This window comes from Sinocyclocheilus grahami, unplaced genomic scaffold, assembly GCF_001515645.1.
Source record: "Sinocyclocheilus grahami isolate Dianchi unplaced genomic scaffold, SAMN03320097.WGS_v1.1 scaffold447.1, whole genome shotgun sequence".
NCBI classification, from domain to species: Eukaryota; Metazoa; Chordata; class Actinopteri; order Cypriniformes; family Cyprinidae; genus Sinocyclocheilus; species Sinocyclocheilus grahami.
The window spans coordinates 370801-385634 of NW_015505626.1; the positions used below are offsets into that span (position 1 = coordinate 370801).

The following is a 14834-nucleotide window of genomic DNA, read 5'->3' on the forward strand; positions in this document are numbered from 1 at the left end:
ATAATTATGGATTATGAAGACTTATATTGTCTATGTTGCGTTGCATTGCATCGCGACGCGTAAACATAAAACTATGTCTGCATTTGTGATAAGAGAAATGACAAACAACTAGTGCTACTCTACACTGCCCAAAACTCGCGTTTGAATCATCAGTGGCAACGAAAAACACAATGGCCTAGCGTGAGGGGAAGCCTCGGCTTAGCGTGCGCTGAGGCGGGCTGGACTCCGCTTCGTCCACGGTGAAAGTTGATGTATTCCCTCAGCGACCAGCACGGATCAGCTCTAGGCATGACGAAGCGCATATCGTCCTCTTTTGGAAGACCAAACAAAGTAGTTTTGCTTTCACAACGAAACACACAGCGTCTTCACGACATGGCGGCGGCAGCAACAATACTACAGTGAGACTAAAAGTTACGCCTTCTTCCTCTGCGTGAACATTTGGGCAGCGTTATGCAAATCTTCCCACATCGTGACGTAGACATGTGGGGGCGTGCTAGAGCGAGGCGTTTTAGGGGGGCATGGCTGACTCTTAAGTTTTATAAAGAATATCTCTTTGGATTTGAGACTTTAGTCTTTGCAACTTTACAGATCTTCTTTATGCACCAAGAGCTTGTAACACTCCAAAGAGAAAGGAAAAATTGAAATCGCATCATATGACCCCTTTAAGTTGAGTGATATTTGTATGTCCCCTATTGCAATATGCAACTGTTTTTTTTTTTAGATGTTTTAAGATAAAAACAAATCTGTGGTTCTTTTATCTTTTATGTCACACCATAGGACATTACGTCACATTAAAGGACAGAAATGGTAGTTATTAAATGATTTCTATTTAATTTTGAACATGTCAATGGAGAAAGAAAGTTTAATTTTGATACAAACAATATCAACATGTTTTTTAAACAAAACAAAAATTAATTTTCATCAACAAAATTCAGTCTCTTAGTCTGGTGTGACAGTACAGGCGTCACACCAGAGGACATTTTCTGTCACACCACAGGACGTTTCAGCCTTTTTCTGTCAATTAATGACCTTGCTATTCCAAGCTAACCTGCCATTTTAGCGGTAAGCAAGACACATTTGCATAATTTTCCATGATTATGACGTTTAACATGCAGTTTTTAATAAAAAAATATAATTTAGGGGTGTCACACCAAAGGACAACAAAACATAACACTTTTGTAGTTAAATATTTGAACAATTCTGAGACAAAATTGACCATGTGCACATGTCATGGGCTTCACAGGGGGCTTCAGTAACATGATCATGAATGGAGTCCTTCAACTAATTAAAGTTTTCTCTGGAATTGGCCGATTTAAAATCAGGATATGGTGTCACACCAGAGGACATGGTTTTTAGAGACAAAATGTATCAAGTTCCTACACTTTCAGAAATATATGGATGAAAAAAATGATTGCCATTTACTAAAATAGACACTTGTACAATTATGCCGGAGGTCTTTATTAACATTTTTATGCTTTTTCATTTATAAAAGTTGTAATTTATTGAACCATGCTTGGGACAGTCATAGGACAATTTTGAGATTTAGCTTAAAATGTAAAAAAATCGAATAACACTGCAGCTTTAGTATAAGTGTGCAAATTATTGTAAAATGTGCTAAAATATAGTATATACAAAAATAAACACAGGATAGGCAACATTTAGGATGTGTTTGGACACTTTTATCTGTCTGGTCCTCTGTTGCAACAGGAATAATATTTTTAGTTCAGTTCATATTCTTAATTTCTGATTTTTATGTGATTATTTCCAAAACAAAACTCAGTAAACAGTATATATATGGAAGACCAAACCTGAAGAAATGAAAAATAAATGAATAATGTAATAATAGGAAAATACATAATAAATAACTTGATAAAACAAATACAATTGTAATGTACAATGTATTACTTTTTTCCTTTATTCCTTATTTTATATATTTAATTTTAACTTCATTTTTATTCTTTCATTTATTTTTTATTTATTTATGCATCCATTTATTTTTGTATTTATTTATTCCCATGTGTATTTATTTACACATTTACTCATTTATACATTTATTTATTTTTACTTTTCTGTGTGCACCATGGAAATGAGGGAGGTGGTGCTTGCATAGCTCCATAGCATTGAGAACTCCCTTATAGAAGCATTTATAAGACATATAAGAAAACCATGATAACACCCCCTGGTGGAAGCATGGCTGAATCTCTCTTTCTGCTTTTATTTTCAAGGCTTCAGGCTTCAGGAAACCCAGCGTCACCACGAACCAGCGGAAGAGAGCAGGTCCTAAACCAGAACTGACAGAGGAACAGAGGCAGGAGATCAAAGAAGCGTTCGATCTGTTTGACACAGATGGGTCTGGAAACATAGATGTAAAAGAACTGAAGGTAAAAAGGGTTTGAGACCTGTAGACATAATGTTATATTTGATAAAGGCCCAGAGACAGCATCTCAACTAAATCTAGGAATGACCTAATCGTAAAATCCCATCTGAGTGACTAATCTTACTCCTTATCTACTACCGGCTAATGAATTTGCATGACCCTGAGGTTACATGTATAATCAGTAAATGTCATTAACAGGAATTTTAGTAGACTTTTATTATTTTTTTATGTTTAATAGTCTGTTATTTATTTGAACACAAATGAGAATTATTTATTTACCATAAAATGTATTCTACATATACACAGGCATAATTTATATTTGTTCTTAAATAAAATGTCATGCATTTAAAGGAAAAGTTCACTTAAAAATGAACATTTCCTGGCCATCCATGTAGATGAGTTTGTTTCTTCATGGGAACAGATTTGGAGAAATGTAGCATTATATCACTTGCTCATCAATAGATCCTCTGCAGTGAATGGGTGCCGTCAGAATGAGTCCAAACAGCTGATAAAAACATCACAATAATCCACAAGTAATCCAAATGACTCAGAAAATACTGTGAACAGCTAAAAAAAATTCTCACAATTTTTTTAAAAATAAAATGTTGTATAAAATCCGGTAAATTATATATGAACAACCCGTTGTTTATTTGCCTGTAGTTTTGCCTTAAGAGTAAATGGTTTAAAAATGTTAATAATGTGAATCCATTCAAATATGTGTCCAATATGAGTATATACTGTATACTAACAGAGTAATTGACTTGTTGCCATAGGTTGCTATGCGAGCTCTGGGGTTTGAGCCAAAGAAAGAAGAGATAAAAAAGATGATTGCTGATATTGATAAAGAAGGATCGGGCGTAATCGGCTTTAATGATTTCCTTTCTATGATGACACAGAAAATGGTACGTCTGCAAGCCGAATTATAACATAACCAATCACAACTATCTGGCCACTGTTGCAAACCTCAGGTGTTTACATGGAAAATGACATCAGTAAAATGTCCGAAAAGAAACACATCAAGATAATAGGATCTTGCTATTAAGTGGCGTTATGGACCCTTTTCACATTTCCGGGTTTCTCAGCAGCGGAAGTCGTCATAGTTGGGTAAACTTGAAGAGCAGTGAATGGGAGAGCACCACAAATATACTTTTTGCATTCCCAGTTGCTCAAATAGCAAAAGAAAAACTCCACTATAGTGTTTTCATGACTTTCAATAAAAGGAAAAAAACTGAGAGAGACTGATAACGGCAGTCAGAAGAGAGAACGATGTCATATTTTTACAAAAGCTCAAAAGTGGCTCACCCAATTAGAATTTAAACTAACCATTTTATGAAGTCTTTTCTTTTTAACTTATACATTCCATAAAGTAGTTTTTGCACTGACATTTTTAATTTGTATGAATAATCTGAATTTTCAAAATATGTTCATTTGTTTCATTTCCCAGCAAAAATAAAAATGTTGACCATTGTATACATTACAATAGTGTCTTATTTTTAATAGGGATGTAACAGTATGAAAATTTCTTATCACGATTATAGTGACCAAAATGATCACGGTTATCAGTATCATCACGGTATTGTTCAAATGTGCTGGAGATGTTCAAAACGTACTGACACACAAATCATTTCACCAAGTTTTACATTTAAAATCAACAAACAACAAAGTTTTTGTTTGCATAACTAAAACAATAACATTACCAATGATGTTCGGATTTTAAATGACAACATGACTGACAGTTTATCTAATAGCATGTTCAAATATCTAATGTAAATGTTCAAATAAAGCTTTGAAAAGGTTTCATAAATGGTAAACCTCACATTTCAACTTTTAAATAAAGAAAAGTCAAGTCAAAATGATAATTGATTAATAAATGATTATATGTATTTTATCTGCTCCATAAATAATACTAGATACCTTATTGTTTAAATGTGTAGAATCCACATAAGCTTGTTTTTCATCAACCGGTCAAAATTTACAGCAGGGCATGCAAATTCGGTCCATTTTTTGGGCCAGACAAAAACTGCACCCAGGCTGAATGTAAATGTAACTCTCTGTAAACCCACTCGCTGACAGCAGGTGGCACTTATGGAACAGTAGAATTAGAGCTGTTTCCCGTAAACTCCCAAGAACAGAACAGCATTGCGCTTAAAACACTACTTTACTAGGTATTACATGGAGCGAAGACGAAAAGACAGTCAGAATCTTCAGAGGTACATTCATATAATTAATTCATCCATGTATTAATTTGTATAGTTCCCTTAGCACTCTTTAAAACCTCCCAGCTTTTCCTCCATGTTTTCACACAAAACTAAACCACTCTGCTGCTGTGCGCACATGAGACTGTTACTTAAAACTGTGTTTTATGCTTCAGGGCTCCAGACTCATTCTTCCCACTGGTCCCTCTTTTGCGACTAACTTTCTCAGTTGGTCACACCAGCACATGATTTGGTCGCAATATTTTTCTTTTTAGGGATTAATCAATGCATGGTCATTAACTTTTATCATAGTTTATAGTTATATGAAAACGAAAGTGGTTAACATTCAACCCCTTCTTTTTCATCAGTATTATTTGCAGGGCTGTGTATCACCAGCAAAGTCACGATACGATACGTATCACGATACAGAGGCCACGGTATGATATGCATCACGATACATGACTGCACTGAATTTCACCTCAGCAGAATTTAGAAAAACAGCTGTTTATTAAACACTGCATACTATAGAGCCATTTCTAACTATTGGCAGAGCAGGTAGTTGACCTCTGCATTATGAAGGGCCTCCATAACTGTACCACAGTACAATATAGGTAATGGCATATGTTTCATGTTTACATTGGGCACTCCCCACCAGGTACAATATTCTGATTGTTTGCAACTTGTTTTTAAGCCCATAAATAATGTACTCGTTCTAATAAATGTATATTGTAATGTACTCATTCAAATATTTTTAAAAAATAATTTACATTGCTGGTAGGTTATCATTGCACAAATTAACACATTCTCTAAAATAAAATAAAAAATTAAAGAGTTCTAAACTAACGCACTGTCTTCACTGTATCTAACGCTCAAGGCTGATTTATACTCGACGCGTCCGCAAGTTCGCTTTGAGTGTGCGCGCGGCGTCGTTTCGCGTGGCGGTGTGCACAACATTTTTTGTAACTTTCCGCGCAGCTCCACTTCCAAAGATGCACGAGTTCAAAGCGACTCTAGCCGAACATGCACGTCTGTGCCAGCATTTGTGTGAAACGGAAGCAGTTTGATGTTAAGTGCAGTCACACACAGATCACGTTGCGGCCGCACTCAGGAACAATTCATTCAGGAACAAACTTTTTAGCGCTGCCCCGCAGTTTTATCAACTAAATAGCTTAATCGCTCAAGAGCTACATTTATCTTTTTCAACAAGGAGCTGGTAGCATCGTTTCTAAAGGGATTAAAGCCACTTCACTGTTAATAGAGAAACGCAGCAAACGGTGGTAATTCATACATACACCGCCTCTGTCTCTCTCTCTCTCTGTGTCGTAAATGAACAGTTGATGAATTACACCTTTCTGAGAATAGATTATTGAAGTGGAGATCGCTAAACTGCAAGCTAACCAGTGTTTTCAGAAAGCACGTGCGTTTATCCTCAGTGGATAGAGAGCGCGTGCACACATGGTTGCCAGGTTGACAAAGATAAGTAGCACACTTAGCAGATATTTCCGTATTGCGCAAGTGTGAAGCTCTGTTTTGGGGATTACGTCTCTTTATATCAGGCAACCCCGTTGTGTTCCTCTGCGGCCACATTAAACCTTAATGTAGCCTATATATGCTCTATTCATTCTTTTTTAGAAACCTCGCACTTTTCTACTCCATTTTAAACGTTGTAAAGTTTTAAACAAATTAAGGGTGGTCCACTGCTGCACACGTGCCACAATATCGATACAGGGCCAGCTGTATCGATACTCATATCGTCAAATCTCTGTGACGATACATCGTCGTATCGATATTTTGAACACAGCACTAATTATTTGTGATTTCAATTTTGTGAACGGGAGTACCTATTTTGCGATGTTTGCTTTGGGTGCTTTCACTTTCGAATTCGCAATCTTGGTGTCACGTTTTGCAAGAAAAGATAATTGTCTGATTTGCTTACATACAGTGGTGTGAAAAAGTGTTGGACCCCTTCCTGATTTCTTATTTTTTTTGCATGTTTGTCACACTTTAACGTTTCAGATCATCAAACAAATGTAAATATTAAATATGAACACAACATGCAGTTTTTAAATGAAGGTTTTAATAAGGGAGAACAAAATCCAAAACTACATGACCCTGTGTGAAGAAGTGTTTGCCCCCTAAACCTAATAACTGGTTGGGCCACCCTTAGCAGCAACAACTGCAATCAAGCATTTGCGATAACTTGCAATGAGTCTGTTACAGCGCTGTGGAGGAATTTTGGTTCACTCATCTATGCAGAATTGTTGTAATTCAGCCACATTGGAGGGTTTTCGAGTATGAACCGCCTTTTTAAGGTCATGCCACAGCATCTCAATAGGATTCATTTCCTCCATATTCATGTAATTTTTGCTGCACGCAGCTTCGCGCTCCTGCCGACGCGGCGAGTATAAACTATACTCTACAGTCTATAAGCGCTGCGCAGTTCAAACGAGTAGCGCGGTTTCATTATGCTTTCAGTTTCGTTTGCCATTTGATGTTTCTCATATGCAACAGATATGGCAGCACTTATGAGTTAAACAATGTGTTGGTTGCGCAGGTGCAACCGCACACAAAATTTAGTCGACTCGCAGGGGCAGAAAAAATTATCGCAAAATGCATCCATTTGGTCGCACTCTGGAGCCTTGTGCTGGACAGTATTTATTTATCCTCAGTTGTTCAAATCGCGGTAATCGAATACGGTTATAGTGATAATTCAAATATGAAACGGTAATACTAACCATGGTTTTTTTTTATCACGATTTATCGTCAAACCGGTAATCGTTACATCCCTAATTTTTTATAAAAGAAAACACAATCAATTGAGTTGAAATACCTTTTATTTGTAAAGTTTTCAATAAATTATCCAAAAATAAGCTTAACCACATGGTTATGTAGTATATAAAATGTTTATTTGTTCAAATCTTGATGCCATATACCGTTGTGACATAAATTACTCAAACTGTGATTTTGGTCATTCTATAAATATCATGAAAATAATTAAATAAACACGTAATAAACAGGAAAACTTGTTACGATCTTTAAAGATCTAGGAGTTGTATCATAACACTTAGAAAATAAATGATTGCTGGGTGGATTGAACCAGGTAGAAAAGTGACCATAAACAACGAATGAAGCTCAAGTGACAATTACATTAAGCCGAAGCCACAAGAAAAATTCTTATGTGATGCGCTATTTACAATTGCTGAAATGAAAATAATAATAAAGAAAATTAACAACAATGGAAGTAACGAAGGTTATCACAAAAACAAAATTCACTAATATAGGAAAAAGGAACTTGAGTGGCGCCCAAATCAAAGAAAACTAAATAAAACCAAATGATTCCCATAAAGCTCCTCTAGCCTAACTAACAAAAGAAAAATGTGGAAAAGAAACCGAAGTCTTCAGCATATCGACGCTCTAAATGTCCTACTCTAAAAACCAAATTACAAGGATCTAAACACATCGTTCGTTACTACGTGCAAAGTGTATATCGCGCGATATGCTTACCTGTTCCTTTTTATAGGAAAATATTCCTTTTAGGAATAAACGAACCGTACCTCAAATACACAGCAAGTGCTAGACACACAGCATTAAAGAGTAGGATACAAAAACTAATTTCAGCAAACCAAAACACACACACAAACACACCGCCGCCACACAAGGTTCGCGGTAGGACCTTTTAAACCAGCAGGGCGACAGCAGATTGGGCGCAGAGGGCGACGTCACAATTATGACTGGCAGGCGACACATCCAACCAGGAACCTAAATGCGAGGCAGCAGAGAAAAGACAAGAGAGGGAGGGAAGGAAGAAACACACACATACGCGTAGCACGTAACACACTTCATTGCAAAATTCATCAATTTTGAAAAGACGTCAATCTCAGCTGTAAAGCAGCTCTACAGAAGAAAACAGTCTTGTCATTTATTTTTTATGAGGATTCTGAAATTTGATATGTCAATATTGAAAAAAGAGAAAGTGATCAAATGAGGTGTAATTCCTAGTATTTGTAAACTATTTAATGAAAAAATTGATTATTCAAAAATAGGCTTTACCTATGGTGGCCGAGAGAGCTCAACGTGCTGCAAATTAAAAAACACCTGCAAATTAAGAATACATCTTCATCAAACTGACAGCACACGCACTGCAAATGCTCACAACACAACCAAATAAAGAAACGTGCTGAGAAACAGAAACATGCTGCAAATACTTGTATACTTGTACAAGTAATTGAGAAAGAAAAGGCATGTTATCAGTTTATTAAAATGTACAAATGTAGATGGTTGTTTAAAATAGATATATAATATCATAATATCGATATATCGATCGATATACTCCTGTATCAAATCGTATCGTAGAATTTTTTGAGGTATCTGCAAATATCATATCGCTATCGATATCGTATCAAATCGTGACGAACCATCCGATTTACACCCCTAAGCACAACCAAATAAGGAAACGCTCTGCAAAAACAGAAAGGTGCTGCAAATGCTCACAACACAACCAAATAAAGAAACACGCTGCAAATAGGCACAGACACCACATCGGAAATGTTTAAAGGAACCGCAAAGTGACAAACATGGCTGGGACATATTTATTAATGTTTGCTCTGAAAGGTGAGATTTTTGTTTATTTTAACATCCTGATCATACGATTCCATTGCTGCTGCTTCTTTTTTTTTAATTAGCCTAAATAAGCTGACGAAATACACAGTTACTATAACTGTGAAAGCATGTAAGCTGGCTAACTTACTTTACAACTTCCCTTACAAAAATTAACCATGTGGTTTTACTATTAAAATTAATTAATTAATAAATACATTTATTATGTAAAAAATAAGTAAAAACAAAAAATGGTTACTGTAGTTAAACCATGGTAACCACAAATTAACCATGGATTTACTACACTAACCATAGTTTAACCATGGTATTTGTACAACTGTGGTTATACAAATGATAATAAATACCAAAAAAAACATTGTTAATTTTCGTTTTGTTGGGGTAATTTTGGCATTGTTGGGATCCTCCCGTTGTGGTCTGTACTTGCATTTCTGTATTTGGTTGTGTTGTGAGCATTTGCAGCCAAACCAAAACACACACACAAACACACCGCCGCCACACAAGGTTCGCGGTAGGACCTTTTAAACCAGCAGGGCGACAGCAGATTGGGCGCAGAGGGCGACGTCACAATTATGACTGGCAGGCGACACATCCAACCAGGAACCTAAATGCGAGGCAGCAGAGAAAAGACAAGAGAGGGAGGGAAGGAAGAAACACACACATACGCGTAGCACGTAACACACTTCATTGCAAAATTCATCAATTTTGAAAAGACGTCAATCTCAGCTGCAAAGCAGCTCTACAGAAGAAAACAGTCTTGTCATTTATTTTTTATGAGGATTCTGAAATTTGATATGTCAATATTGAAAAAAGAGAAAGTGATCAAATGAGGTGTAATTCCTAGTATTTGTAAACTATTTAATGAAAAAATTGATTATTCAAAAATAGGCTTTACCTATGGTGGCCGAGAGAGCTCAACGTGCTGCAAATTAAAAAACACCTGCAAATTAAGAATACATCTTCATCAAACTGACAGCACACGCACTGCAAATGCTCACAACACAACCAAATAAAGAAACGTGCTGAGAAACAGAAACATGCTGCAAATACTTGTATACTTGTACAAGTAATTGAGAAAGAAAAGGCATGTTATCAGTTTATTAAAATGTACAAATGTAGATGGTTGTTTAAAATAGATATATAATATCATAATATCGATATATCGATCGATATACTCCTGTATCAAATCGTATCGTAGAATTTTTTGAGGTATCTGCAAATATCATATCGCTATCGATATCGTATCAAATCGTGACGAACCATCCGATTTACACCCCTAAGCACAACCAAATAAGGAAACGCTCTGCAAAAACAGAAAGGTGCTGCAAATGCTCACAACACAACCAAATAAAGAAACACGCTGCAAATAGGCACAGACACCACATCGGAAATGTTTAAAGGAACCGCAAAGTGACAAACATGGCTGGGACATATTTATTAATGTTTGCTCTGAAAGGTGAGATTTTTGTTTATTTTAACATCCTGATCATACGATTCCATTGCTGCTGCTTCTTTTTTTTTAATTAGCCTAAATAAGCTGACGAAATACACAGTTGCTATAACTGTGAAAGCATGTAAGCTGGCTAACTTACTTTACAACTTCCCTTACAAAAATTAACCATGTGGTTTTACTATTAAAATTAATTAATTAATAAATACATTTATTATGTAAAAAATAAGTAAAAACAAAAAATGGTTACTGTAGTTAAACCATGGTAACCACAAATTAACCATGGATTTACTACACTAACCATAGTTTAACCATGGTATTTGTACAACTGTGGTTATACAAATGATAATAAATACCAAAAAAAACATTGTTAATTTTCGTTTTGTTGGGGTAATTTTGGCATTGTTGGGATCCTCCCGTTGTGGTCTGTACTTGCATTTCTGTATTTGGTTGTGTTGTGAGCATTTGCAGCACGTGTGAAAACCGTCAAACTGAAGAAGATGTTTTCTTAATTTGCTGGTGCTTTTTCTATTTGCATGTGTTTTCTAAAGTTGCAGCGCGTTGAGCTTTCTCAGCCACCGTACTTTACCAAGTAGTTATAGAATATATAACAGTGTTATTTTAGTATCTTTGATGTACTATTGTAGTTTTTATTAATATTTTGAATCTGGTTTTACTTTTGATATTTTCTGTTTTCATTTTAGTTTTAGTAAACGTTTTAATAATTTTGTTGTATCTTTGTTAATTTCAGTAGTTTTATTTTTATCGCAAAATATATTATACAATCGTGACCAGAATTATTGACACCCTTGGTAAATATGAACCAAAGAAGCCTGTGAAAATAAATCTGCATTGTTAATCCTTTTGATCTTTTATTCCAAAAATTCACAAAAACCTTTTATTGAAGTACAACAATGTGGGGAAAATCTCATTAGGAAATAATGTTTTTCTCAAAAACACGTTGGCCACAATTATTGGCACCCCTAGAAATTCCTGAGTAAAATATCTCTAAAGTATATACCCATTCATATTTACAATCTCTAGCACACCAGGATGACTACAAACATGAAATGAAATATGAAACAGCCATGACTTCCTGTTCCACAGGAATATAAATATGAGGGGAAACCAAAGCCAAATTCCCTTAATCATCCATCACATCCATCCTCCCCATTTTCAGATTTTTTTTACTTCAATGAAATTGTGACTTCGCCAGGATTTTTGAATGAAAGATCAAAAGGATTAACAATGCAGATTTATTTTCACAGGCTTGTTTATTCATATTTACAATACAATCTGTCAATAATTCTGGCCACGACTGTATGTATAAACAATAGATTTTATTGATTTTATTTCAGTTTTACTATTAGTAGTTTTAGTACATCAAGATAAACTTAATTAAGATTAGAAATATTGTCTTGGCAAGCTAGCTGAATTTTTTTTATTTCAGTTTACATTTATTTTATTTCAAGAAATGAAAATAGTTTTTGTGTGTGTTGTTGTTTTAGGGTTTAAATTTTAGTTTCCGTTTTAGTTAACTATAATAGCCAAATGTTTATTTGTTTAAATTCCCAGCAAAAATAAAAGTCTTGGCACGGGATACCGTTACTGTGATATAAAGTTACTCATACTGTGATTTTGGCCAAGATGCCCACTCCCACTGAGTTTAGCTGTGTGTCATTTATCTTTCACAACAGAGTGAGAAGGACTCAAAAGAAGAAATCCTGAAGGCTTTCAGGCTATTCGATGACGACTGCACCGGCAAAATCTCTTTCAAAAATCTCAAGCGAGTGGCCAAAGAACTCGGGGAGAACCTCACGGATGAGGAATTACAGGTGCGTCTTTCTCCAGATGTGGGGAAATACACAGAAAGAGGATGTTCCTGTGTGTAAAACCTCACAGACGAAATGTGTCTCTCCTGAGAAAGTGGCTGGTTAGTCAGTGGGTAGTGAATGACATAAGATCAGATAAGATCCCTCATCACGGAGCAACAGCTGACACCATTAGGAAACACTGCACTTTATCAACATGTTTTTGGCAATTGTTTTGTGACATGATTGTGTCTTGGGGTTTTTATCTGGAACAGGAAATGATTGACGAGGCCGACAGAGATGGTGACGGAGAGATTAATGAGCAGGAGTTTCTACGGATAATGAAAAAGACCAGTCTGTACTGAATCCCTCCATCGCTAAAGCTAGTATATCTATAAGCCTCTTAAAGGACCTTGAAGTGTTGTTTTGTGTTGCTTTCTTTTTTCTTTACAAGGTTGTAAAAACATTTTAATCTATACATATTTTGTGCAGTATTAAATAAAAATGTATTTGCATCTGTGTGGTCTGTCTCCACATAATGATCGAGCCCAAAGGGCACAATGGAATAGAATAAACGTACCTATGTTATATAAACGAATATTTAAAAATTCAAGATGACCTTTCGAGTTTTAAGTCTTAAAGTGGAAACCCTGCCACTCAGAACTAAATGTTTGGCTATAAAAACTTCCTCTTCTTGGTCTTTGACAACTTTCAAAACATAAAACACATTTATATAAAATTCAAATAAAATTTGTATGAAATCGGGAATATCCATTTTAGACTAGAAAGGAATGATAATAAATCCATGCGGCTTTACCCATTGTGACTTATAGAGGGTAATCATAGAAATTCTGCTCATAGTGTTATTTTTTTATTACCATTTTATTTATTGCATTCAAACTTTCATAGACCATTGCAGGCTAACATATGTGAAAATATAATATAACAGAGAGATAGATAGAGAGTGCCTCAGTATATAACTCCTTTTTTAAAGACATCAATTATGTGTGTTAATAAAATATCATTAAAACACAATGTCAGTGAACTGATGACGCCTCAAACTCATCTGTTAAATGCTGTCTTTGTTAAATACTAAGTAAACTCAATAAACACTAATAGCCCTTCTCAGTTTTATGACGACTGTATGTCACACTGCTAACTGCAGAGATTTTGAAATTTCGCTTAAGTCAAATCAAGCCACATTTATTAGCTGCCTTCTTATTTTAGTCTTATGTAAAACAAAACTGAAAAAAGTTTCTCCAGAAACATACATTGACATGTAACATGGGAATTTTCAGACCGCAAATAGACAACATGCATTAAAAACCAAATATTACACAAGAGTTGATTGTAAGAGTTGATTGTGATATTTGCATTTCAAGTCTAGGATGAAACAAAGGTCAAATCGAGAGTGAGTGTTGAACTGGGAAACACCTCATTGCCATGCGTTGAATTTTTTTAACTTTCCCACAAATACAGTAAAACCAGAAAAACTGACATTTTAAGAAGTCGTTAGAAAAAAGGTTCGTTAAAGTGATCGTCCGCCCAAACGATCGTCCGCCCAGTGAAATTCTGTCATTGTTTACTCCCCCTCAAGTCATTCCAAACCTGTGTGCAGTTATTTATTTCTGCTAAACACAAAAGATGATGATTTTGAAAAATACTGGTAACCAAACAGTTTTGGTTCCCATTGACTTCCATAGTATTTTTTTGTCCATGCAATGGAAGTCAATGGGATCCAAAAATGTTTGGTTACTAACATTCTTCAATAAATCATCTTTTGTGTTCCAGAGAAGAAAGTCAGTCATACAGGTTTAAAATGACTTGAAGGTGAGTAAATGATTTTTTCATTCAAAGTCTGTAAGAGTTAGGGTAGAGTTATGACTAAAATGTAGAAATATATTTAGCTGAATTTATAACGTAGGCCTACAAATCGATCAGAAAATGTGAAATGAACCTGTATAAACATGTGAGACAAATTTGCTGTAAAGTTTATGGTGTCTATGTTGTTTGTATACATATTGGTGACCGTTCTTCCTCACAACCACAAAATATCATTATCATCATACCATGTCTGTGATGCAAATTGTGCAGAACATGCAGTGTGATTTAATATTTAAAGATCCCTAACCCTAAAAACTGAGCAATGGTAAAAGTAAGCAAATACCACCAATAATGCTATTTTTAAATTGTAAAATCCAAATTCTGTAGTAGGAGAGGGCGATCTGACAATCTACCTTGAAGACGTCCACTTTGTACTTTCCAAACAAACTGTGACCAAATGTGTCCGTTTGTGTCTGTATCTAGCTAAATATATCGACACATCTTTTAGTTGACAGGCCTTTTTTAAAGTTATTAACGCATTACAGTGGGGGGGCGGGGGGGCA

At 35.4% G+C, this 14834-nt stretch overlaps 1 protein-coding gene across 1 annotated transcript in view; it reads left to right on the forward strand.

Annotated features, from left to right (window-relative positions):
• LOC107552336 (caltractin-like) overlaps window positions 1–12990 on the forward strand; it is a 16202-nt gene extending 3212 nt beyond the window's left edge. Inside the window, exons 2-5 of the mRNA XM_016234194.1 lie at window positions 2226–2381; window positions 3151–3279; window positions 12334–12471; window positions 12723–12990. Of these exons, the coding sequence (XP_016089680.1) occupies window positions 2226–2381; window positions 3151–3279; window positions 12334–12471; window positions 12723–12812 (513 nt within the window). The 3' untranslated portion in view covers window positions 12813–12990. The remainder of the gene's footprint in view (window positions 1–2225; window positions 2382–3150; window positions 3280–12333; window positions 12472–12722) is intronic.
• Window positions 12991–14834: the final 1844 nt, after the last annotated feature.